General features: G+C 43.7%; 1 protein-coding gene and 2 long non-coding RNA genes across 3 annotated transcripts in view; 2 read left to right on the forward strand and 1 right to left on the reverse strand.

The window, feature by feature from the left end:
- The window catches only part of LOC143926496 (sodium/glucose cotransporter 4-like), a 131,370-nt gene that overhangs the window by 13,309 nt on the left and 91,568 nt on the right, over positions 1 to 26,493 (reverse strand). The window contains exons 9-13 of the mRNA XM_077450286.1: positions 17,401 to 17,536; positions 16,896 to 17,003; positions 12,834 to 12,984; positions 8,394 to 8,562; positions 3,642 to 3,857 (exon numbers count right to left, since the gene is read on the reverse strand). Coding sequence (XP_077306412.1) covers positions 3,642 to 3,857; positions 8,394 to 8,562; positions 12,834 to 12,984; positions 16,896 to 17,003; positions 17,401 to 17,536 — 780 coding nt within the window. The remainder of the gene's footprint in view (positions 1 to 3,641; positions 3,858 to 8,393; positions 8,563 to 12,833; positions 12,985 to 16,895; positions 17,004 to 17,400; positions 17,537 to 26,493) is intronic.
- On the forward strand, positions 1,076 to 1,755 carry LOC143926497 (uncharacterized). Its single transcript, XR_013262092.1, has 2 exons — positions 1,076 to 1,246; positions 1,332 to 1,755. It is a non-coding gene; the product is annotated as an uncharacterized LOC143926497 (long non-coding RNA).
- On the forward strand, positions 2,825 to 3,504 carry LOC143926498 (uncharacterized). Its single transcript, XR_013262093.1, has 2 exons — positions 2,825 to 2,995; positions 3,081 to 3,504. It is a non-coding gene; the product is annotated as an uncharacterized LOC143926498 (long non-coding RNA).

Below are 26,493 nucleotides of genomic sequence, written 5' to 3' on the forward strand. Positions count from 1 at the left end.
AAGACCCCGTACTTCATTTAAAGTCCCGTTTAGCTCTTGTTTTTAATTCTATATCTTATATCTGATAGGGATGGAGGCTATGACCTCATTTAAAGTCCCAAAATTTCCCCCTCCCCTTTTCCCATCATGTTACTATTTGATATAAGGGATGGAAGACGGGTGTCTTGTATACTTAAGCCAATGTTTATTTGTTTTCCTTTTTGGACCATATTGTTTAAAGTATCTTATTATTCATCATTGTTTTAGATTTAGCAGCTTTTATTGTTTTTTTCCAAAATCTTTTTTAAAAAAATTTTTTTTTGCACTATTAGGTCCTTGACGCACCTATGCAGTTGGGTGGTGTTGGTGTCGTCTGCACTGCTGCATTCCTTTTTGTCATGATCGGGAGTTGCGATGCGCACTGGGGGACGCCCTCCGTCCTCCTCATCCAAGAATTTTTTTTTTTTTTTCTTGGCTGGGAGGCGGGCGCGTTCACCCACTGCGTATCGGCGTCACATTTTCACCACCGTTTGTACGGCATCACTATTATGGGTGCCGCCTTTCAGGCTAGGTTGATTTACATCCTCATTTCACCTGGAGTGTGGGTGTGGACGCTGACTCGGAGTGTGTATATATCCCGGGTCTGGCGTTGCTCACTCTTCCATTTGGTGTCCTTGAGTGTGTGACGCTGGGGGCCCCCATACGGCGGTTTGGCTGTGTCCATGGTTGGCGGCAGGCGGGACCGGAACAACTGGGGCCATTCACCTACCATACACTGTCACCTCTTTTCGCGTTTTTTCCACACAAAAGGTATTTTTGCACAATCAATCCATATGTCCCTCTTTCTTTACTTTTTTCTGTTACTACTCACTCTGTCACCTGGTATTCATACTGGGTCATGTCACACACAGCCACTTTCCCCCTCCTTCCCTTTTTTCTTCCGCCCTCTTCCCCCTCCCCCCTTTTCCCACGCTAACCCTCTCCTACACTCATCACACATCCACCCCAACATTTTCTTTTTTCAACGCATTTTTCTTTCACAATTCTCAGATTATCTGTACTTCTTACTATGCATTTTTTCACCCATTAGGCTTAGTTTTATATTTCCATATTCGTTTTCACTTACCAAACGCCCTTGTTGTCCCGGTGGTTGCCTGTGTGTGCATTCTGTGGGCCTCCTCGCCCTTGGATGGGCCTCCTCAACTCCCGTATCATCGCTTTGGGTGCCTAGGCTTTCGGCGCTGCACTTTTGACTGCATGGCTATGTGTAAGTGACCACTAGGTAGGGGTATTTCAATCTCCCCATGCTCCATCATTGCAAATATTAATTTACCACTACTCTGTATTTTCAGACCAATCACGAGCTTGCTCCTGACGAGCGGTAGTAAGCCGCGAAACGCGTAGAGCCAATAATCGCTGTGTATTTTGGTACCCCAATTTCAACTAGCATCAATCCTTGTAAAATCGCATCAACTATGTTGTTGTTTTTTTTCTTTACTAATCCACTGCAACAACCAAGAAGTCATAGATTCAAAGTTGTTGCCTACATTGTATTATTTGTTTAATTTATTTCCATATTTGGTTGTCTTATGTATATAATGGAGGTGCGCTTTTATAACCTACTCTGTATTGGTCAGTAAGATTATATAAAACAAAATGTCAATGTTAATAATGTGTCTGTCTATGCACCTCTTTAATATACATGTAATTTTGTCGCATCATATAATCGCATAACAATATTTCTCCTTTTTTTTCAATAAAAGACCCCGTACTTCATTTAAAGTCCCGTTTAGCTCTTGTTTTTAATTCTATATCTTATATCTGATAGGGATGGAGGCTATGACCTCATTTAAAGTCCCAAAATTTCCCCCTCCCCTTTTCCCATCATGTTACTATTTGATATAAGGGATGGAAGACGGGTGTCTTGTATACTTAAGCCAATGTTTATTTGTTTTCCTTTTTGGACCATATTGTTTAAAGTATCTTATTATTCATCATTGTTTTAGATTTAGCAGCTTTTATTGTTTTTTTCCAAAATCTTTTTTAAAAAAAAATTTTTTTTTGCACTATTGGGTCCTTGACGCACCTATGCAGTTGGGTGGTGTTGGTGTCGTCTGCACTGCTGCATTCCTTTTTGTCATGATCGGGAGTTGCGATGCGCACTGGGGGACGCCCTCCGTCCTCCTCATCCAAGAAAAACATTTTTTTTTTTTTTTTTCTTGGCTGGGAGGCGGGGCGCGTTCACCCACTGCGTATCGGCGTCACATTTTCACCACCGTTTGTACGGCATCACTATTATGGGTGCCGCCTTTCAGGCTAGGTTGATTTACATCCTCATTTCACCTGGAGTGTGGGTGTGGACGCTGACTCGGAGTGTGTATATATCCCGGGTCTGGCGTTGCTCACTCTTCCATTTGGTGTCCTTGAGTGTGTGACGCTGGGGGCCCCCATACGGCGGTTTGGCTGTGTCCATGGTTGGCGGCAGGCGGGACCGGAACAACTGGGGCCATTCACCTACCATACACTGTCACCTCTTTTCGCGTTTTTTCCACACAAAAGGTATTTTTGCACAATCAATCCATATGTCCCTCTTTCTTTACTTTTTTCTGTTACTACTCACTCTGTCACCTGGTATTCATACTGGGTCATGTCACACACAGCCACTTTCCCCCTCCTTCCCTTTTTTCTTCCGCCCTCTTCCCCCTCCCCCCTTTTCCCACGCTAACCCTCTCCTACACTCATCACACATCCACCCCAACATTTTCTTTTTTCAACGCATTTTTCTTTCACAATTCTCAGATTATCTGTACTTCTTACTATGCATTTTTTCACCCATTAGGCTTAGTTTTATATTTCCATATTCGTTTTCACTTACCAAACGCCCTTGTTGTCCCGGTGGTTGCCTGTGTGTGCATTCTGTGGGCCTCCTCGCCCTTGGATGGGCCTCCTCAACTCCCGTATCATCGCTTTGGGTGCCTAGGCTTTCGGCGCTGCACTTTTGACTGCATGGCTATGTGTAAGTGACCACTAGGTAGGGGTATTTCAATCTCCCCATGCTCCATCATTGCAAATATTAATTTACCACTACTCTGTATTTTCAGACCAATCACGAGCTTGCTCCTGACGAGCGGTAGTAAGCCGCGAAACGCGTAGAGCCAATAATCGCTGTGTATTTTGGTACCCCAATTTCAACTAGCATCAATCCTTGTAAAATCGCATCAACTATGTTGTTGTTTTTTTTCTTTACTAATCCACTGCAACAACCAAGAAGTCATAGATTCAAAGTTGTTGCCTACATTGTATTATTTGTTTAATTTATTTCCATATTTGGTTGTCTTATGTATATAATGGAGGTGCGCTTTTATAACCTACTCTGTATTGGTCAGTAAGATTATATAAAACAAAATGTCAATGTTAATAATGTGTCTGTCTATGCACCTCTTTAATATACATGTAATTTTGTCGCATCATATAATCGCATAACAATATTTCTCCTTTTTTTTCAATAAAAGACCCCGTACTTCATTTAAAGTCCCGTTTAGCTCTTGTTTTTAACTCTATATCTTATATCTGATAGGGATGGAGGCTATGACCTCATTTAAAGTCCCAAAATTTCCCCCTCCCCTTTTCCCATCATGTTACTAAGTAGAAGACAGTCTTACCTTCTCATCGGGTATAGCTGGGGTAAGCAGGCTGATCACAATGCAGACAATTGCCGTGAACCCAAAAAGGAGGATTGCAAAATACAAATAGTGAACATCCTTCAGCAAAGCCGGACGGGTGTCCTTCTCGCCGCAGTTTGGGGCTCGATATACAAAATCCATTATCATTCGAACCAAGCCCACCATCAACCCAAGGATCAGACCCCAGAAGGCCCCCTGCAGGGACAAAATAATGAATAATCAATGACAGAATGTGAAGTTACTCAAAGTGATTTAAAAAAACAACCTAATTAAGTTGGTATGAGTAGTGGGTATAATATCATATAATCACAGTGATATTATCCACGTGCAAGAGAATAATCAAAAATGACCATACAATGATCTATACCATAGTAAATTAAGTGCATCCAATGCAGTCCAGTAGTAAAGTGCAATCCAGTCAATAAAGTGCAATCCAGTCAATAAAGTGCAGTCCAATAAATAAAGTGCAAAAAAGTGCAAAAACAATTCAGTGCTAATCATTCAATATGTAAAATCAAAAATGCATATAGTCTTTGCGACAAATTCCCAACAGTAAAATGTTGACTGTAGCTCCAATAATGTGCTCTCAGTGCTCTTACCTCATGAATAAAATGCCTTATTCCATCTATTGGATCATGCCTTTGCTTCCATGAATGTGGGTCAGCCAGTCAGAGGATGAACATTCAATATGGGAAATCAGTAGTAACTTGCATCCGATATTTAGATCCACATGTGAAAATAAATAAGCCTAGTGCATTACCAAACATACAACCTATTTTATTAGATAAAAAGTGGCACTATCTGAGGCTTATTTTCACATGTGGATCTAAATATCGGATGCAAGTTACTACTGATTTCCCATATTGAATGTTCATCCTCTGACTGGCTGACCCGCATTCATGGAAGTCTTTTACCAAAGATTATTGATACTTTTCAACTAGATTTGGAATAAACAATTTAATGATTAATATAAACTAGGTATTTATTCAGTGACATGCCCCATATAAAGTCACATTCTTTCCTTCATTTTTGTCTAAAGTGTTAATATGCTTCCTTGGTCTTTCCTGGCAGCCTTTCTTGGGTCCAACCCACTGATCTCATGCTTTATAAAAAAGGACAGGCATCCAGTCCAGGGGGATGATGGGGTGCGCATAATGTAAGACAACGCCGTTGCCAGAGCCTGTCCATCCAGTTTACTGCTGAAACTGGAGCACCTGAGGACAAAGAGCCATCTACAGAGTATGGGATCACTAAAGATACCATCTCTGTAGATCTGCCGTAATGGACTCTCATGTGAAAGTATGCTGGGGCAGCTACAAAGCCTGAGCTGGGGAAAAGTTCAGGGAAAGACAGTTACCGGTGTTTGCCGGCCATGCTGAATTATTTAAGTAAAGATTTTGAAACGTTGTCTGGTCTGAATGCAAGTAACTGACGTGCATATGTAGGTGGGGTGCAGCAGCAATAATTCACACAGGCAAGTAGATTGCAACTAGTCTACAGCTTGAGTCAGTTAAACACATTGGGGTATGAAGACAGTTTAGTACGAGTTAATAGAGTAGAGTATGAGGCCCCAATGGTTACCAAGGGTGATGAAGGTTTTTCAAGCAGCCTGCCTTAGTGTGCACATATGACAGGTGGGTAAGCCTCTTGCAGGAGGAGTTGTTGTCGGCACTCTCTCTGTGAGCTCTCTGTCTCCCATAGCAATGGGAATGGATCAGCACCACAGAGGTTCTCAGCCTGTACACAGGTAAAAAATAGTAATGCCGCGTACACACGACTGGACTTTGACAGACTTGGTCCAGCGGACTGGAATCCGTCAGACAATTCGATCATGTGTGGGCTCCAGCGGACATTTTTCAGCTTCCCAAAAGTCTGGCTGACCTAGAAATAAAATTTGCTTCAAGTCCGGTCGTCTGTGTGCTAGTCCGACAGACTAAAACAGACGCTAGGGCAGCTATTGGCTACTGGCTATGAACTTCCTTATTCTACGTCATCACTTTCAAATCCATTGGAGTGATCGTGTGTGGCCAAGTCTGTTCGTTTGAAAGTCCAGCGGACCTCAGCTGCAAAGTACGTCAGATTGTCCGCCGGACCAAGTCCGTTGAAAAGTTCCGGTCGTGTGTGTGAACACGGCATAAGAGTTAAGTAAAGTGCCCACAGTTGTCTGGTCATGTAAAGGTACCCCAAGTTCTAGGTGCTTAGAGTAGCCCAGAAGAGCCCACCCCTGGGTAGGCCTTCTATGTGAGCCACACTTGGCACCCAACGAGGAGGGGAACATGTAGGAGGTGCCACCTACCTACCCACCTACCCCTTACATGCGTGTAGTGACAATTTGCTCCACTTGCCACACTTTGTTATGTCTCAGCCTTATTCCAAAATGGATTCAATTCATGGTTTTCCTCAAAATTCTACAAACAGTACCCCATAATGACAACATGAAAAGTTAGTTTGAAATGTTTGCACATTTATTAAAAATAATAAAAAATATATATATATATATATCAATCACATGCAAGTATTCACAGCCTTTGCTAGGACATCAAAATTTAGCACAAATGCATCCCGTTTCCACTGAACATCCTTAAATTGTTTCTACAACTTGAAGTCCACCTGTAAATTCAGTTGATTGGACATTTTTTGGAAAGGTGCCCATCTGTCTATGTATGGTCCCACAGTTAACAGTGCATGTCAGAGCATAAACCAAGCCATGAAGTCCAAGGAATTGTTTGTAGACCTCAGACAGGATTGTATTGAGGCATAGATCTGGGAAAGTGTACAGAAAAATGTCTGCAGTATTGAAGGTCCCAATGTGCACAGTGGCCTCCATCATCCGTAAATGGAAGATGTTTGGAACCACCAGGACTCTTCCTAGAGTGGGCCGCCCAGCCAAACTGAGTGATCGGTGGAGAAGGGCCTTATTCAGGGAGGTGACCAAGAACCTGATGGTCATTGTGACAGAACTTCAGCATTTCTCTGTAGAGAGAGGAGAACCTTCAGAAGAACAATTATCTCTGCAGCACTCCACCAATCAGGCCTGTTTGGCAGAGTGGCAAGATGGAAGTTATTCCTCAGTAAAAGGCACATGACAGCCCACCTGGAGTTTGTCAAAAGGCACATGAAGTACTCAGACCATGAGAAACAAAATTCTCTGGTTTTATAAAACAAAGATTGAACTCTTCAAGCTTGTAGACTCATACTCAAAAAGACTTGAGGCTGTAATTGGTGCCAATTTTAACAAAGTACTGAGCAAAGGCTCTGACTACTTCTGTATATGTTATTTTATTTTTATTTTTTTAACCACTGCAATACCGGGCACTTATACTCCTTCCTGCCCAGACGAATTTTGAGCTTTCAGCGCTGTCGCACTTTGAATGACAATTGCACGGTCATGCTACACTGTACCCAAACTAAATTTGTATAATTTTGTTCCCACAAATAGAGCTTTTTTTTGGTGGCATTTGATCGCCTCTGGGATTTTTATTTTCTGCTAAACAAAAAAAAAAAAAAAAAGACTGAACATTTTGAATAAAAATGTTTTTTTTGTTTCAGTTACAAAGCTTTGTAAATAAGTACGTTTTCTCCTTCACTGATGGGCACTGATGGGGCTGCATTGACTGGCACTGATAAGGCGACATTGATGGGCACCGATGATGTGTCACCAATGAAGTGTCACTGATAGGCGGCACTGATAGGTGGCATGGATGGGCACTGATATGCAGCATTGTAGTGTACAGTATTGTACGGATGGATGCCAATCAGTGCCAAAAAATTCATGCCAATCAGTGATGCCCATTGTGGGCACTGATTGGCATCCATTGTGGGCACTGACTGGCATCCCTGCTGGTCTAGGGTGGTATACCTGGTGGTCCAGTGTGGGCATCCTGGGGGGGGGGGGGTTGTGCTGATAATTGATCAGCACAGACCCCCCCTGTCAGAGGAGAAGCCAATAGTCTCTCCTCTACTCGCGTCTGACAGACGCGAGTGAGGAAAAGCAGATCAACGGCTCTTCCTATTTACACTGATCAGCCGTGATTAGACACGGCTGATCACATGGTAAAGAGTCTCCATCAGAGACTCTTTATCGAGATCATAGTTGCGGTGTGTCAGACTCCCCCGGGGGCGCGCAGCGGCTTAATATCCTGATCACGACATATGACGTCAGGTCAGGATATTGAAACCACTTTGCCGCCATCATTCTGCTATATGGCAGGCGGCAAGTGGTTAATACATTTCTAAAAGATTTCAAACAAACTTCTTTTACTTTGCAATTATGTGGTATGGTTTGTAGAATTTTGAGGAAAAAAAATAAAAAAATTAATTTATTTTGGTAAAGGGCTGTAATATTATAAAATGTGGAAAAAGTTAAACAGTGAAAATACTTTCCGGATGCACTGCCTATGTCAACATCTAAAAAGGTGAACAAAATCAAATGGTACTTTAACACTACAGGATCTATCAAAATAAAATTTTGAGTTGACTGACCCTCTTGGATAGTATAACTGTTAGTTAGATCCTGCAAAAGCTGTAGCACATGATTGACCAAGGTTTGGGAAACACAAAGATACCTGAAAGCCATTTTAGGAAATAGAAAAATACTTCCAAAAACAAAATTGGTTATAAAGATTATTGGTTATAAATTGGTTACAAACCATGATCAGGACCTATGAAGTCTTAAATCCCATTTAATTTGCCATTGTACAATAGTTTTAAATATCCAGGTGATGTACTTACTGGTTCATTCACTCTCTTGACAAAAATTGCCAAAATAAATATGGCGGTGACCGGTGGGGAGAGGTAACTAGTGACAGACTGCATATAATCAAACAGTAGACCGCTGTTTGCTGCCTGGATGATGGGGATCCAAAGGATACTTATAACCACCAGTATGACTATGAAAACTCTGCCAGAGAGAACATAAAACATTATGTAAACAAAACATTACAGGAAAACATCTGATAAGTATACAAACTAGGTGTTCTGCCCATCATGCATTTTTCATGTCTTGTATTGAACTGCATTAAGTTACCATTTTTCTGTAGCATGCTGACATCTAATGATGGTTTTTGGCCACTGCAGATTGTTTACTAATGTGATTTTAGTATTGCCCTCTGTTCTCCCCTCCTTAGTACTAGTTGGTTTAGCCCTAGCACCCCAGACAACGTCACCCATGACGAAACGTGCGTCGGGTGGCTTAGACGTGTTGACGCTATCATGTGACCTGAGCGAATGTGTGCTCGTTTGCCGGCCAGCATTTAACGCTGATTTTATTGTTTGCTTGTAAGTACCTTATTTATTTTTTGAATAAAGTGTTGCCTATCAGTTTTACGCTATGAGGATCTTTTATGTCTATACCCTATGAGCGATCTTCATAGTTGAAGGCCTTTGGGAGAAGTCTATTGAAGGAGTCACTTTCTTTATTAACTTAAACGGACTGTTGCACTTTTTTGGCCTGGAGCACTAGCTCGGTCACATTAATTTATTTATTTAATCACGTTTGTACTTTAAGATTACTATTTAACTTATTATTTTATAGATTTTTTATTTTTCACTACTATCACGATCTTAATTAATTTAACAATATTGATTTATTTAAAGAATTTTTTTTAGGAAGTCACGGTATTGAATGTTATATCCATAATTTTTATTTATTGTCACATATAACAATTTTAATATTAATTATGAGTTGTGCATGTATTTATTTATACTATTGAGTGACCAGTATACATTTGCTCACTTATGATTGCTTAAAGATCATTATATATTTGCTTATCAAATATTGCAGGAGATTATATGGCAATATATTGATACCCAATACGGTGTTGGAATACTAGTGGGGTGTAGATTAGCAAGGCAGCACAGTTACTTTTTGTTTATCGATTTTTGATGTGCATCACATCTTAACCACCTCCCGCCCGCCCTATAGCCGAATGACGGCCGTAGAGCAGGCGGGTTCCTTCGACTGGTCGTCCCTGGACGTCCTTGTGTTTACTTCCGCAATGCGCGCCGCCGGGGGCGCGCATCGCGGAAGTTTTGTATTCGCCGTGTCTCCCGGAGACAGGCAAACATAGATCGCCGTGAACGGCCAATTAAAGCGGCCGTTCACAGCGCGATCGCAGCTGCCAATGGGAGATGATCTCAAATGTAAACATATGAGATCATCTCCCATTGCCGTGTCTCTCCCTCCTCACACAGAGACAGCGTGTGAGGAGAGAGAGGATCTGTGAGTCAGCCCCAGTGCCATCTGTCAGCCCCAGTGCCATCTGTCAGTAGTGCCAGTGCCGCCAGTGCCACCTGCCAGTTCCAGCGTCAGTGCCACCTGCCAGCGCCATCCGTCAGCCCCAGTGCCGTCAGCCCCAGTGCCGCCAGTGCCAGTGCCACCTGCCAGCACCAGTGCCACCTGCAAGTGCCAGTGCCATCCGTCAGCCAGAGTGCCGTCAGCCCCAGTGCCGTCAGTCCCAGTGCCGCCAGTGCCACCTGCCAGTGCCAGTGCCACCTGCCAGCACCAGTGCCACCTGCCAGCGCCAGTGCCATCCGTCAGCCCCAGTGCCACGTGCCAGTGCCACCTGCCAGTGCCAGTGCCACCTGCCAGTGCCAGTGCCACCTGCCAGCGCCACCTGCCAGTGCCATCCGTCAGCCCCAGTGCCGTCAGCCCCAGTGCCACCTGCCAGTGCCACCTGCCAGCGCCAGTGCCACCTGCCAGCGCCATCTGCCAGCCGCAGTGCCATCTGCCAGCTCCATTTGCCAGAGCAATTAGCCAGAGCAAATAGCCAGCACCATCTGCCAGTGCCATCTGCCAGTGCCAGCCCCAGTGCCATCTGTCAGCGACATCTGCCAGCGACATCTGCCAACCCCATCTGCCAGCGACATCTGCCAGCGACATCTGCCAGCGACATCTGCCAGCCCCATCTGTCAGCCCCATCTGCCTCCAGTGCCATCTGCCTCCAGTGCCATCTGCCTCCAGTGCCATCTGCCTCCAGTGCCATTTGTCAGTGCCACGTGTCGTCAGTGCCACGTGTTGTCAGTGCCACGTGTTGTCAGTGCCACGTGTTGTCAGTGCCACGTGGGGTCACTTTGTGGGCATTTCCATTGTCCTGGTGCTCCAGGGCCTTCAAAACTATAATAGGTGGTTGAGAAATAAGATGTGTAATTTATGCTCCTAGAACGCCTGATGGTGCCATTTCAATATTGGGCCTCTGTATGTGGCCAGGCTGTGTAAAAGTCTCACACATTTGGTATCGTTATACTCAGGAGGAGTAGTAGAACGTATTTTGGGGTGTCATTTTTGCTATGTACCTGCTATGTGTTGGAAATATCTTATAAATGGACAACTTTGCGTAAAAAAAATGTGTTTTCATTTTTTTCCCACATTTTCCCAAAACTTCTGGAAAAAAAATGAATCATTCAAACGACTCAATATGCCTCATAGATTATACGTTGGGGTGTTAGCTTTCCAAAATGGGGTCACTTTGTGGGCATTTCCATTGTCCTGGTGCTCCAGGGCCTTCAAAAATGTAATAGGTGGTTGAGAAATGAAATGTGTAATTTATGCTCCTAGAACGCCTGATGGTGCTATTTCAATATTGGGCCTCTGTATGTTGCCAGGCTGTGTAAAAGTCTCACACATTTGGTATCGTAATACTCAGAAGGAGTAGCAGAACGTATTTTGGGGTGTCATTTGTGGTATACACATGCCATGTGAGAGAAATAACCTATTACATTGAAAATTTTGTGAGAAAAAAAAAAAAAAAAAAATCTTCATTTTGCAAAGAATTGTGGGAAAAAGATGACAACATCAAAAACCTCACCATGCATCTTAGTAAATACCTTGGAATGTCTACTTTCAAAAAAGGGGTCATTTGGGGGGTATTTGTACTTTCCTGGCTTGTCCAGGTCGCAAGAAGCGAGATAGGCCACCAGTACATCAGGTGTGATCAATTTTTTATGATTCGCACCACAGCTTGTAGACTCTCTAACTTTCACAAAGACCAAATAATATCCACTAATTTGGGTTATTTTTACCAAAGATATGCAGCAGTATAAATTGTGGCCAAAATTTATGAAAAAAAAACTTATAATTTGCAAAATTTTATCACAGAAACAAAGAAATATGCGTTTTTTTTTCAATCTTTTTTCATTTATAGCGCAAAAAATAAAAACCCCAGAGGTGATCAAATACCACCAAAAGAAAGCTCTATTTGTGGGAAAAAAAGGGCACAAAATTCATTTGGGTACAGTGTTGCATGACTGAGTAATTGTCATTCAAAGTGTGAGAGCACCAAAAGCTGAAAATTGGTCTGGTCAGGAAGGGTGTTTAAGTGCCCAGTAAGCAAGTGGTTAATAATTGCGGCTTTTAAATATTTATGGTATTTTTCTATTTTTTATGTGTTGATTATTTTTGGTTTGAGCTCAGTATTTTCTTGTTTTTATTAGCCCTAGCTTTACCCGCCCCACTTCTTGTGGGTTCCCTCATGAATTACTTTTCTAAGCCCGGTCCTACAAAACATCAAAACAAAACAAACAAAACAACAAACAAAACATCCTCTGTACTGAAACTATTTTAAATAAAATCGATTTGGATTTCACTTCCGTTTCTTATTGAACAGTTAAAGTGGTTGTAAACCAACTTTGAAAAAAAAAAAAAAAACTAATAACACCTGCAAGACAAAGGCATAATGAGCTAGTATGCATAGATTGCACTAATAGCTCATATCATGCCAGTCAAAAGGGTGTCCCCTTTTGTTGCCCCAAGTACTAGGAGTACGGGGTCTACTGTGGGCCCTCTGTGCCCTCCCTCTCACTGGACTGGCATAGCGGCACTGAACTGCTTTTAACATTTTTACTCTGCAGCTGCAGTTTATATTTTCTTGCACATCTAGGTCAGTATCGATTGTTGCTATATGATGTTTTCATTATATGCTTCATCATAAACAATGATTGAATATGATCATTCGTCGATATATATGTTGTATTGAGATTATTTTGCTGTTAGCAAGATAAGATTGTCAGCGAATCTCAAATTAAATTTACTGTATTTTTCATCTATAGTATAAATATGCATATCTCCATCTTTGCACCCCTGAGTAAAGAAGTGACTTTGAAAGCTCATCGGGTACTATAAATAGTTTAGTAGTTACGTTTTATTTTACACATATTACTCAATGAATACTGCACCTTCCAACAATCATAAGCTCTTGTTCTGTGGCATTTCTTCGAAGACGGGACCAGACATCCAATGTGAAGATAGTGCTGGCACTATTGAAGATGGATGTGAGAGAGCTCATCAGAGCAGCCATGATTACAGCTATCATTAACCCTTTTAGTCCTAGAATATAAAAAGAAAAAACATTACAGTCATCACTGAATAAATAGAAAACATTTGATAAAGGAAATACAACTGCAGGACATGCAAAAATGACTCAATTTGCTTTATAGTGCGTTTCATCCAACAAGGTATATGCCACCCCAACTGTTTTTTTTTTTTTTTTCTTTTAAATGTAGTGCTACTCCTGTAAAGGGCCATTGGATTTTTGGGTCTCCTCTCATGCCCAACTAGACAACAAGAATTTTCCACCATCCACACATTAGACAAGAACCAGTCCAGGGTGGTTGTTTTTGTTTTTGCTTTCTTAGGGGGTGAAGTTGGATAGGTAAGGGATATGGGTTGCCCAGAACTGCAACTTGAATACAAATTGAGGACTTACTAACTTTCTGGCTGATGGAAGTCACCATGCTGCCCTTCTGTGGGATAAATGGGTCAGCTGAACTGATAAAAAATTCCAAGCACTGAATGCAGATGGTCTTTCTTGGTAGAAATGCAGATGCACTTGGCTGCTCCTTAGGTTCCCGAAGAAAGAGGTATAGGGTGGCTGTACTGGCTCCATGCTGCCACTTGGTAGTAAGCAAGTTGGGTCTTGAACCTGGCTGCTTCTCCTCTGTCAGGCTCTGGAGTGTATTGGTTAAAGCTACTCACTCAGTCCCTTTGATCCTAAGGCTCCAGTGACTTCTGCACAGACCTCCTACTGAACAGGTCCTGACCTTGGATTTCACATGGGCTTTAGCTAAGCTTAGCTGAGGCTGGAAGGGTGTGAGGCTTCAGCTTCTCTCTCACTTTGGCTCCTTCCTTCTGCACAGGAGCAGAGCCCCCCCAGCACAGGCGTCCCTTCCAGTCAACTGGAACCTTAACTCTGCTCCCCTAATGCAAGGCTCACAAATATTTATGGTCCATCTCTAAAACCTTCTGGGCCATCTCCAGGCAGGGAATGGAGGGAACTCGACAAATATTCAGACATCATCTCTGCTCCTCTACCCTTTAAGTTCTAGAACCCTCCAGCAGTTCCAGAAGCCAGGGGGAGGTAACCGACTCAGCCCTTGGAGCTCTGCCATCTAACTAGCAAATAAACCCCCGACTCCTTTACCTAGAGAGGAGCCCAACGAAATTTTCTTACAGTGTAACAGAGGGTGCAACATTAATATTTTTACTGAGCACTAGAAGTACAGCTATCGCAACGCTCCCAAGTGCACTGGCCCTGGACCTTTGTGCCTCCGAAACAGCAACTATAGAGTAATTTGTAGCTGTTGTGCCTGCCTCTCCTGCCCTTTTCACAGAAGAGATTGTATTTTGTGAATGGGTTCACAGAACAAAGTATTCTATGAAATGAAAGTGGGGGGGCAAGCAGCATGGCTTTTGTGTAGCAGAGCACATATCTCCTGTCAGAGTACAGGAAGTATAGCGATAGCTGTACTACAAAAGCGCTCAGTAAAAAGGTAAATAGTTACTCCGGGTTCACACCTATGTGGGTTTCTCCGCTTCCAATTTGCATGACAGGATAATGTGACTGGCTTTCTATAGAGCCAGTTCACATATCTCCAGGGCGGCTGTGCGTCGTTGGCTGCATTTCGGGGTTTAGGGAAAGATTTGGCCTGACCCATCACTGAAATGGAGAACAGAGTCACACAGAGGCAAGTATAAACTATAGAGCTGGGATAGGCAACCTTACAGTGGTGGGGATCTATTTGAACAACATGGTGTAAGTCAAAGATCACTGGGCACAGTGTCACCTCACACCCGATTGAAATCTCCAATTGCCATACTACAGTGTCGCAATTGCGTGCATTGGACGGCAATCATAGGTTTAAATCAGCTGGTGAGGAGGCAACATATTTCCGCCTCACCACCTGTCACACACTCATATTGCTTGCTGCACTTGAATGAGTCCTTTGTTGCATTCAGCGGCAGAACACTTACGGCTCATTCACAGGTAAAGTTGAGGGGGTGGTCGAGTCCCAGTTTTTTTTTTTTATAATTGTAATTTTTATTAATTTTCAAAGCAAAAACAATACACTTGTGCATAGGAAAATACAGTAAGCAGAGATAAATATAGATCATAGCGAAAAACATTAGTTACAACAGAGGAAAATGTCCACAAATGCAGACACAAGGGTGAACTGCATAACCATGTCTCGTACAATGAATAACAAACAGTTTATGTAAATCAAACAAACTATACAGAGGTGCTCAAAGGCTGTGGGACTGTCAAGGATTAAAGTCGGAGATTTAGAGCTAAAGAAGTGTCTGACCTGTAGGTAGAATTAAAACGAGTGTTTGGGGATGTCATATTTTTCTCGCAAGGTCTCAAAAGCATGGAGTCTACGTGAAACAGGGTGTACCAGGTTTCTGAGTTGGAAAAGAGGGGGGATCTAGCCACGGGGAAATCCTACCCATAGACAATCCATCAGGGATAGTAGGGTTAAATAGGACATTCGTGAGGGGGGGGGGGGGGCAGGCCGAGGAGAGGGAGTACTTTTTGTTACACTTTTGCCACAAGTCTAAAGTGAAGGACATTGGGGCCGTACATTGACGTCTAAGGTTAGGATGTAGTGGGGACAGGGCGCCCCAGATCAGGGAGCATGGGTGAACTGGATACAGGACCCCCTTCTCAATAGCAGCCCACAACTCGTGGCATTAAGAGAGGACCAGGTAGCAATGATTCGTAAATGGGTAGCATGAAAATATATCACAATATCCGGAGCTCCCAATCCCCCCCGCCCCTTAGGCGCAAACACCACTGAGCTGGCAAAGTGATGGGACCTGTCAGCCCATATAAATTTTAGGAAACGTTGTCGGAGCAGTTTAAGCTGTGGGGTTGGGATGGCAACTGGCAGTGTCTCAAAGTAGTAGAGCAGTCTGGGCAAGACTGACATTTTAAGGACGTTGATCCTGCCCAGCAGGGATAAAGGGTATTTAGACCAGGTCAGTAGTGAATTATTTATATCCTGAAACAGAGCAGGAAAATTCGCACAGAACAGGTGGGAGTAAGAAGGAGTCAGAAAAACCCCCAGGTATTTGAGTGAGTCACTGCACCATCTATAGGGATAAGATTCTTTCAGTCTAGAGAGTTGTGTGGCGGGGATGTGTGGTCGAGTCCCAGTTTTACCGTTCCCAATACTTACCCCCATTTGATGTACACATGCCGCAGCAGGAGTTAAGCCCCCTGTATCTTTTGGTGGGGTGCAAATGCCTGCCAAACACGGCCCTTTCAAGTAAATGGGGCCACTCTGCAAACGCCCCACAAGCTTCTGAGGGGTCCAAGGGGTTAAAGCAGGTGGTGAGAAAGCAACACAACGTTACTATTATGCGATTGTATTGGTTTGCATTTACCTTAAGATCTTTCCTGCTGCTAGCACCATTCTGGAGACCGCTAGCCAGGATGAGGATAAGAAGGTGGAGTGCAGATGGCATCACTCCACATGGGATAGGAGCCAGCACTAAAAAGAGGAGGCATCGGCTTATGCGGCTCTTGCTTTGTACTACAGCTCCAACTTTACCAGTAGTCTCTCTGCGTTGCACTCTGCTTCATGTTCTTGAATGGTGGGTCAGCAAGCCCAGACCGCGATTTACCAGTCACCTCACTGCAATCTACAGGTTGCTTACCCCCGCTATAGAGGGATAAACCTTGTTCATGTATCATGTCTCAGGTTTACAACCACTTACCAACACTTCCATTGAGAATATATTAGGCACCTCCAGCTTATATGATGAGTTCCCTGGGTAAGGTCTCAATCCAAGGGAGGTGATACGTATTAAAAACACATCTTGGCGAAAAAACCGCCCAAAAAAACAATAATACCTAAAATCACATGTGAATGCAAACACGTTTCCAAACCATTTGCACGAGAAGAACTTGTATGGTTGTGTAGACATACACTAACAGAGAAGATAAAGTAACATCTTACCGATAGGCATGAGTGTAATTACCAGCTTGGGATAGGCAATGTTGGAGCAGCTTGTTTCAATCTGACAATATTTCCGGCATTCGTCAGGATGAACACAACCAATCTCATCTGGAAAAATGGGATGAATGGTAAAGGAAACATACTGAGGGAAATATCGGATATGTCCCTGTTGTCATCTGTCTGAGAATACTAGTTTCTTGGTATCAATTCTTTGAGTTACTAACCCAGAACAAGTGACATATTAGTTGCAGTGCCTCAGAAAACATTAAAGCTATTAGATCAGCATGACAGAATTTTCAGAAAGTGGTAGCCACCACATTCATCTATTTCACATTTTGGCTGAGGTTTTTTTTTCTGACATGGTACAAAAATGGGAAACCCTTTCAGGTGACGCTAGTTCCTGGTGGTCATTTCCATTCTCCAAGTTCACTATGGAACACATACAGGTCAGGAGTTTTGGCTATAAATGAACAGAGCCAACATTGAGAATAAAGAGGGATCTCACCTGGAAACAAGGCTCTGCTAATCATTCCTGGAAATACTACAAAGAATGCTGGAAGAATTTTCAGGTAACCCCCAACTATGGAGCCTCCCTTAGCGTGGGAGAGGTTCTTGGCTGATAGGGATCGCTGAACGATAACCTGGAAGATATTTAATAAGTTACTTTTACTATTAAATTAAGAATTTTTTGTATATTGTCTATAAAATATATATATATATATATATATATATATATATATATATATATATATATATACACACACACACACATTTACACTATCTCACAAAAGTGAGAACACCCCTCACATTGTAAATATTTTATATCCTTTCATGTGCCAACACTAAAGAATTGACACTTTGGCACAACAAAAGGACACCCCTGAGTAGGGATGAGCTTCGTGTTCGAGTCGAACGTACGTTCGACTCGAACATTGGCTGTTCGGCCTTTCGGCGAATTCTGAACATTTGGGCCGTTCGCGTCAAAATTCGAGTGGCGCGCGCGGACCACAATGCACTGCGGTGGCGCAGTGCATTGCTGGCTCATGATTGGCCAAGCATGCACTGTGACCCCGCATGCTTGGCCAATCGTAGCGCCAGCAGCGAGGAGAGCCATGATTGGCCACAGGCATCCTGCCTGTGGCCAATCATAGCTCAGGCTGTGTAGTGCACGCCCCACACTATATAAGGCCGCCTTTGAGGCGGCCTCGTGTAGTGTGTTAGCATCTGAAGCAGTGGGTGTTCTGTGTACCTTCAACACAGTACACACCAATCGTTTTTGGCTGATTTCCTATCTTGCTGCTGTGTAGTGGTTGTTGTCTGTGCCCTGACCGCAGTATACACCACTATATTCACCTCACCTATATAGCTAGTGATCTAGCTTTAACCACTTAACAACTGCCCATTGCCGATTAACGACTTCAGGGCGGTTGTTTAACTCTGAGAGGCCGTTAATTAACGGCCTCCCAGAATTCTGCTCTCGCGCGCCCCCTGGGGCGCGCACTCGAGAGCATCCGTGTCCGTTTACTACGTGATCGCTCCGTCAAATGACGGAGTGATCACTTGTAAACAAACCGGCGTCATGTTATGACGCCGGTTCCTCCCTCCCCTCTCTGTACCGATCGGTACAGCGGAGGGGAAAGAGATCGGTGTCAGCAGCGATGTGGGCTGCATCTGCAGTGCCCACATCGCTGCTCACCGAATTTAACCCCTCAATTCCCTGCCAATACTCTGCAATACCAGTGCATACTCTGCAGTACCCTGCCATTACTCTGCAGTACCCCGCCATTACTCTGCAGTACCCCGCCATTACTCTGCAGTACCCCGCCATTACTCTGCAGTGCAGTACCCTGCCATTACTCTGCAGTACCCTGCCATTACTCTGCAGTACCCGCCATTACTCTGCAGTACCCCGCCATTACTCTGCAGTACCCCGCCATTACTCTGCAGTACCCCGCCATTACTCTGCAGTACCCCACCATTACTCTGCAGTACCCCGCCATTACTCTGCAGTACCCCGCCATTACTCTGCAGTGCAGTACCCTGCCATTACTCTGGAGTACCCTGCCATTACTCTGCAGTACCCCCCATTACTCTGCAGTAACCCCCATTACTCTGCAGTACCCTACCATTACTCTGGAGTACCCCCCAATACTCTGCAGTACCCTGCTATTACTCTGTAGTACCCCGCCAATACCCCGCCAATACTCTGCAATACCCTGCCATAAATTGCCATACCCAGCCATACTCGGAGATACCCAGCCATACTCGGTGATACCCTGAAATACCCAGCCATAGACGCCCCCCACCCCTCACCGCCCTCCGGTGCTTCTACCAACTCGCCAGTACGATCAAAGTCAGAATCTTTTTTTTATTTTTTATTTCAGGCTTCCCAGCCTAGAGGTGAGATGTGGGGTCATATTGACCCCCAGATTTCACTGTAAAGAGGACCTGTCACCCCATATTCCTATTACAAGGGATGTTTACATTCCTTGTAATAGGAATAAAAGTGATCAAAAATATATTTTTGGGGAAAAAAATGTCAAACTAAAATAAATAAAGTAAAATGAACAATAAAAAAAAAAATTTTTTTTTTAAAGCGCCCATGTCCCCATGTGCTCGCATGCAGAAGCGAACGCATGCGTAAGCCCCGCCCACATATGAAAACGGTGTTCAAACCACACATGTGAGGTATCGCCGAGAACGTTAGAGCGAGAGCAATAATTCTAGTCCTAGACCTCCTCTGCAACTCAAAACATGTAACCAGTAAAAAAAATTTTAAGCGTCGCCTATGGGGATTTTTTAAGTAGCGACGTTTGGCGCCATTCCACGGGCATGTGCAATTTTGAAGAGTGGCATGTTTGATATCTATTTACTCAGCATAACTTCATCTTTCACTTTATGCAAACATTGGGCTAACTTTACTGTTTTTTTTGTTTGTTTTTTAAGCACAAAACTGTTTTTTCCCCCCAAAAAACGCGTTTGAAAAATTGCTGTGCAAATACCGTGTGAGATAAAAATTTGCAACGACCACTATTGTATTCTCCAGGGTCTTTTGGTATGCATATGCTGTGTGTGTGAAATAACCTGATAATATGACAATTTTGTGGAAAAAAAAAAAAAGGAAATAGGCCGTCAGTACTTCAGGTGTGATCAATTTTCAGATATTGGCACCATAGCTTGTGGACTCTATAACTTTCACAAAGACCAAATAATATCCACCAATTTGTACTTATTTTTACCAAAGATATGTAGTAGTATGAATTTTGGCCAAAATTTATGAAGAAAAAATTACTAATCTGCTAAATTTTATAACAGAAACAAAGAAAAATTCATTTTTTCGCAGAATTTTCGGTCTTTTTTCTTTTATAGCACAAAAAATAAAAAACTGAGAGGTGATTAAATACCACCAAAAGAAAGCTCTATTTGTGTGAAAAAAAGGACAAACATTTCCTATAGGTCCAGTGTTGCATGACTGAGTAATTGTCATTCAAAATGTGAGGGCACCGAAAGCTGAAAATTGGTCTGGTTATTAAGGGTGTTTAAGTGCCCAGTGGTCAAGTGGTTAATAATAGAGCTTGCAGTCAGTAGTGTTAGGAGATAGTGCGTGCTGTCTGCGTGCTCTGTACCCAGTACATACCGCTATAATATAGGGCAGGCCCCTACTTTCAAACATCCAACTTACAAACATCTCCTACTTGCAAACGCAAGGAGACAGCAGCAAGTGAGATGAAAAAAGATGGACGACAAAACAAATTATACAGGGGTGATAACCCTTCCCTATGTTTTCCAAAAAGCTTAAAAATAGTTTGTTTGACTGGAGCTACACTTTAAAAATGTACCGGTTGAAAATTACAAACAGATTCAACTTAACACAACAAATCTACACAGTCCCTGTCTTGTTTGCACCGCCTGTATACTGCTGTTCTGAGTATATAGGGCCTGGGGGCCACACGCATTTCCTTTTTTTAATATGGGTACGGGGTTCCCCTTAATATGCATACAAGACCCAAATAGGCTGGTAATGGGCAGGGAGGGCTACCCATGCCATTTTTCTCAATGATTTTCAACCATATTGCAGGAACCAGATATAACATTAAAACCGCAAGCAGTTTTAAATGGTGTTATTTCCGTTTAATGTCATTTTGTGCAGGGACTGTTCCAAACACGGGAAACACGTGGCACTTCACAGGCATACTACAGACACCCCCCAGGCACCATATTTAAAGGAATATTTCACCTTTTTTTTTCACTTTAATCGTCATTAAAATCAGTGCTCCCGCCAAAACGGCAGTTTTTAAAACTTTTTTTTGCAGTGACCCATGTCCCCTGAGGCAGGAGGCAGGTCCCCAAACCCTTTTTAGGACACTATCTTGCATATTAGCCGTTAAAATTAGCACTTTCCATTTCGAACGTTCGAGTCCCATAGACTTCAATGGGGTTCTAACGTTCGTTTCGAACGCGGGGGTCGTTCGCAAGTTCTGGCTCATCCCTACCCCTGAGTGAAAATTTTCAAATTGGGCCCAAAGTGTCAATATTTTGTGTGGCCACCATTATGTTTCCGCATTGCCTTAACCCTCTTGGGCAAAGAGTTCACCAGAGCTTCACAGGTTGCCACTGGAGTCCTCTTCCACTCCTCCATGAGGACATCACGGAGCTGGTGGATGTTAGAGACCTTGCGCTCCTCCACCTTTCGTTTGAGGATGCCCTACAGATGCTCAATAGGGTTTAGGGCTGAAGACTAGGGATGGGCTTTATGTTCGAGTTGAACATGACTTTGACTTGAACATTGGCTGTTCGCCAAACAATTTTGGGTGTTCGTGGCAAATTCGAGAGCCACGGAACACCCTTTAAAAGTCTATGGGAATCAAAAGTGCTAATTTTAAAGGCTTATATGCATGGTATTGTCATAAAAAGTGTTTGAGGACCTGGGTCCTGCCCCAGGGGACATGTATCAATGCAAAAAAAAGTTTTAAAAATGTCTGTTTTTTCGGGAGCAGCAATTTTAATAATGCTTAAAGTGAAACAATAAAAGTATAATATTCCTTTACATTTCTGACCTGGGGGGGGGGGGGGGGGTGTCTATAGCATGCCTGTAAAGTGGCGTATGTTTCCCGTGTTTAGAACAGTCTGACAGCAAAGCGACATTTCTAAAGGAAAAAAAGTAATTTAAAACTAGTCGCGACTATAATGAATTGTCGGTCCGCAATACACATAAAAGTTCATTGATAAAAACGGCATTCGGAACCCCGAACCAAATTTTTTTTTAAAAATGGCGTAGGGGTCCCCCTCAAAATCCATACCAAGGGTCTGGTATGATATTAAGGGGAACTTCGAACCAAAGAAAAAAAAAATGGCGCGGGGGTCCCTTCAGGTCTGGTATGGATTTTAAGGGGAACCCCGCACCAAAATAAAAAGAAAATGGCGTGGGGTCCCCCCAAACATCCATACCAGACCCTTATCTGAGCATGCAAACTGGCAGGCCGCAGGAAAAGAGGGGGGGAGAGAGTGTCCCCCCTTCTGAACCGTACCAGGCCACATGCCCTCAATATTTGGAGAGTGCTTTGGGGTAGCCCCCCAAAGCACCTTGTCCCCATGTTGATGGGGCGAACGGCCTCATCACAACCCTTGCCCGGTGGTTGTGGGGGGTCTGTGGGTGGGGGGCTTATCGGAATCTGGAAGCCCCCTTTAACAAGGGGACCCCCAGATCCCGGCCCCCCCTTGTGTGAATTGGTAATGGGGTACAAATGTAACCCTACCATTTCACAAAAAAAGTGCCAAAAAGGTTAAAAAACACAAGAGATGGTTTTTGACAAATCCTTTATTAATTTCTTCTTCTTTCATCTTCTTTCTTCTGGTCTTCCTTCAGTGTTCTTGTTCCTCAAACTTCTTCTTCTCCATCTTCTTCTTCCTTCGCTCTTCTCGTTCCGCATCTTGCTCCGGCTTCTGACCCCGCTCCCCTCTGACACCACGGGGAAAGCCATAGGAAAGTCCCCGTGCATCAGAGGAGGGCGGTGCCACCGGGTGGCCCCGCCCTCAGTTATTTAAGAAGTGTCAGAAGAATCGAAGAGTCACGCGGCTGAAGACTCCCACTGAGGCGGATCGTGTGGACGGAGCAGAGAAGAAGCTGGAGCAAGATGCGGGACGAGAAGAGCTACTTCTTTTTGTCACTTTTTTTGTGAAATGGTAGGGGTACATTTGTTCCCCATTATCAATTCACACAGGGAGGGGCGGGGTCACCTTGTTAAAGGGGGCTTCCAGATTCCGATAAGCCCCCCCACCCGCAGACCCCCACAACCACCGGGCAAGGGTTGTGGGGATGAGGCCCTTCTCCCCATCAACAAGGTGCTTTGGGGTCTACCCCAAAGCACCCTCCCAATGTTGAGGGCATGTGGCCTGGTATGGTTCAGGAGGGGGGTGCTCTCTCGCCCCCCCCCTCTTTTCCTGTGGCCTGCTAGGGGTTGCATGCTCAGATAAGGGTCTGGTATGGATTTTTGGGGGGACCCCACGCCATTTTTTTTTTTTGTTGCGGGGTTCCCCTAAAAATCCATATCAGACCTGAAAGGTCTGGTATGGATTTTGAGGGGGACCCCCACGCCATTTTTTTTATTTTTTTATTTTGGTTCGGAGTTCCCCTGTGGGGAAATCCCCATACCGTTTTTATCAATGAACTTTTACGTGTATTGCGGACCGACAATTCATTGTAGCCGGGAGTATTTTTAAAATTACTTTTTTTTCCTTTACAAATGTAATTTTGCTGTCAGACTGTTCTAAACACGGGAAATGTGCGCCCATTTACAGGCATACTATAGGCACCCCCCAGGTACGAAATTTAAAGGAATATCACATTTTTATTGTTTCACTTTAAAGTGGTTGTATACTCAAATTTTTAACTTTTACCTACAGGAAAGCCTATAATAAGGCTTACCTGTAGGTTAAAAAAATATCTCCTAAACCTGTACGGTTTAGGAGATATTCCCCTCGGTATGCGCCGCTGACTGCAGCGGCGCATGCACACAAGGGGATTCTCGGCCTGAAAATCCGGCAGTGGCCGGCCGGCCGGAATGAAATCTCCCGCGCGCATGCGCGGAAGTGACGATATTGCGGCTCCGGCCACTCACAGCGCTGGAGCCGCGATACCCGGAAGAAACGCCGAGGGAGCATGTCAGCTCCCTCGGCGTGGATCGGGCCAGATGTCGGGGCCTCATTCTAAGGTAAGTATTTCATAATGAGCTAGTATGCGGTGCATACTAGCTCATTATGCCTTTTGCTTTGCAGGTTTAAAAAAAAATAATAATAATTTGCGGGTTTACTACCGCTTTAAGCATTATTAAAATCAGTGCTCCCGAAAACGTCAGTTTTAAAAAAAAAAATTGTATTGATACAGGACCCGGTCCCCAAACACTTTATGACAATACCATGCATATAAGCCTTTAAAATTAGCACTTTTGATTATTCATGTTTGTGTCCCATAGACTTTACCACCAGTGTTTGCGCATTCAAACAAATTTTTTGCCTGTTCGCATGTTCTGGATGCGAACTGACCCGGGGGGGTTCGGCTCATCCCTACTGGAGACAAGTCCATCACCTTTACCCTCAGCTTCTTTAGAAAGGTAGTTGGTCGTCTTGGAGGTGTGTTTGGGGTCGTTATGTTGGAATACTGCCCTGTGGCCTAGTCTTCAAAGGGAGAGGATCATGCTCTGCTTCAGTAGGTCTCAATACATGTTGGCATTCATGGTTTCCTCAATGAACTTTAACGGCAGCACTCATGTAGCCCCAGATCATGACACTCCCACCACCATGCTTGACTGTAGGCAAGACACACTTGTCTTTGTACTCCTCACCTGGTTGCTGCCACACGCTTGACACTATCTGAACCAAATAAGTTTATCTTGGACTCATCAGACCACAGGACATGGTTCCAGTAATCCATGTTCTTAATCTGCTTGTCTTCAGTAAACTGCTTGTAGGCTTTCTTATACATCAACTTTAGAAGAGGCTTCCTTCTGGGATGACAGCCATGCAGACCAATTTGATGCAGTGTGCGGCGTATGATCTGAGCACTGACAGGTTGACCCCCCCCCAATCCTTCAACCTCTGCAGCAATGCTGGCAGCACTCATATATCTATTTCCCAAAGAAAACTTCTGAATATGACACTGAGCATGTGCACTCAACTCCTTTGGTCGACCATGGCGAGGCCTGTTCTGAGTGGATTATGCCCTGTTAAATTGCTGTATGGTCTTGGCCACCGTGCAGGAAGCTCAGTTTCAGGGTCTTGGCAATCTTCTTATAGCCTAGGCCATCTTTATGTAGAGCAACAATTCTTTTTTTCAGATCATCAAAGAGTTCTTTGCCATGAGGTTTTACTTCCTCCATCTGCTCATCCCCCCCACAGCTACTACCCTTTGTATCAATTGACCCTTCCTTTTTAGATTGTAAGCTTTAACGAGCAGGGCCCTCCGATTCCTCTTTTACCAAATTGTAATGTAACTGTAATGTCCGCCCTCATTTGGAAATGGCTGCGGAAACTGTTGGTGCTATATAAAACCTGTATAATATAATAATAATAATATTAATAATAATAATGAGGTGCCATGTTGAACTTCCAGTGACCAGTATGAGAGAGTGAGAGCCATAACACCAAATTTAACACACCTGCTTCCCATTCTCACTTAGGGGTGTACTCACTTTTGTTTCCAGCGGTTCAGACATTAATGGCTGTGTGTTGAGTTATTTTGATGGAACAGTAAATTGACACTGTTATACAAGCTGTACACTCACTACTTTACATTGTAGCAAAGTGTAATTTCTTCTGTGTTGTCACATGAAAAGATAGAATAAAATATTTACAAAAACGTGAGAGGTGTACTCACTTTTGTGATAGATAGATATACACACAAGTGTGGCCTTTTACCCTCTTCCCTCCAAAGTGAACCTGTTGCTTTGCCCCAAATAGGAACCCCTAAAACCAATTTACACCTTGCCATAAAACTGTACTGACGATAATTAGGGATCATCTATCACCCATTTCGCATGACTTAACCACTTGACGACCACCCACCGTAGTTGTACTGTGGCAGAATGGCACGGCTGGGTGAAACTGCGTTATGCAACGTCGCTTCGCCCTGTGGCCACGTGCGCGCTGTCAGAGGTGAGTGCGCGCCTCCTGCTTGCCCACGGAGCCAATGCAAGTGCCCGGCGGTGATCTCCCACAATCGCTCGGGGCACACGGAGAACCGGGTTCTGTGTGTAAACACACAGTTCTCGGTTCTCTGAAGGGAGAACAGACAGATCGTCTTTTCATACAGAGTATGAACAGCGATCTGTCATCTCCCCTGCACAGTCCCATCCCCCCTTCAGTTAGAACACACACTAGGGAACACATTAACCCCTGATTGCCCCTTAGTGGTTAACCCATTCACTGCCAGTGACATTTTACAGTAATCAATGTCGCAGTCCCGTTAAAAAAAAAAAAACGCAGATCGCCGCCATTACTAGTAAAAAAAAAAAAAAAAAAAAAAAGCCATAAAACTATCCCCTATTTTGTAGACGCTATAACTTTGCGCAAACCAAACAATATACGCTTATTGCGATTTTTT

This window comes from Lithobates pipiens, unplaced genomic scaffold, assembly GCF_037356315.1.
Source record: "Lithobates pipiens isolate NorthernLeopardFrog02 unplaced genomic scaffold, aLitPip1_a1.2 Scaffold_23, whole genome shotgun sequence".
Lineage (NCBI taxonomy): Eukaryota > Metazoa > Chordata > Amphibia > Anura > Ranidae > Lithobates > Lithobates pipiens.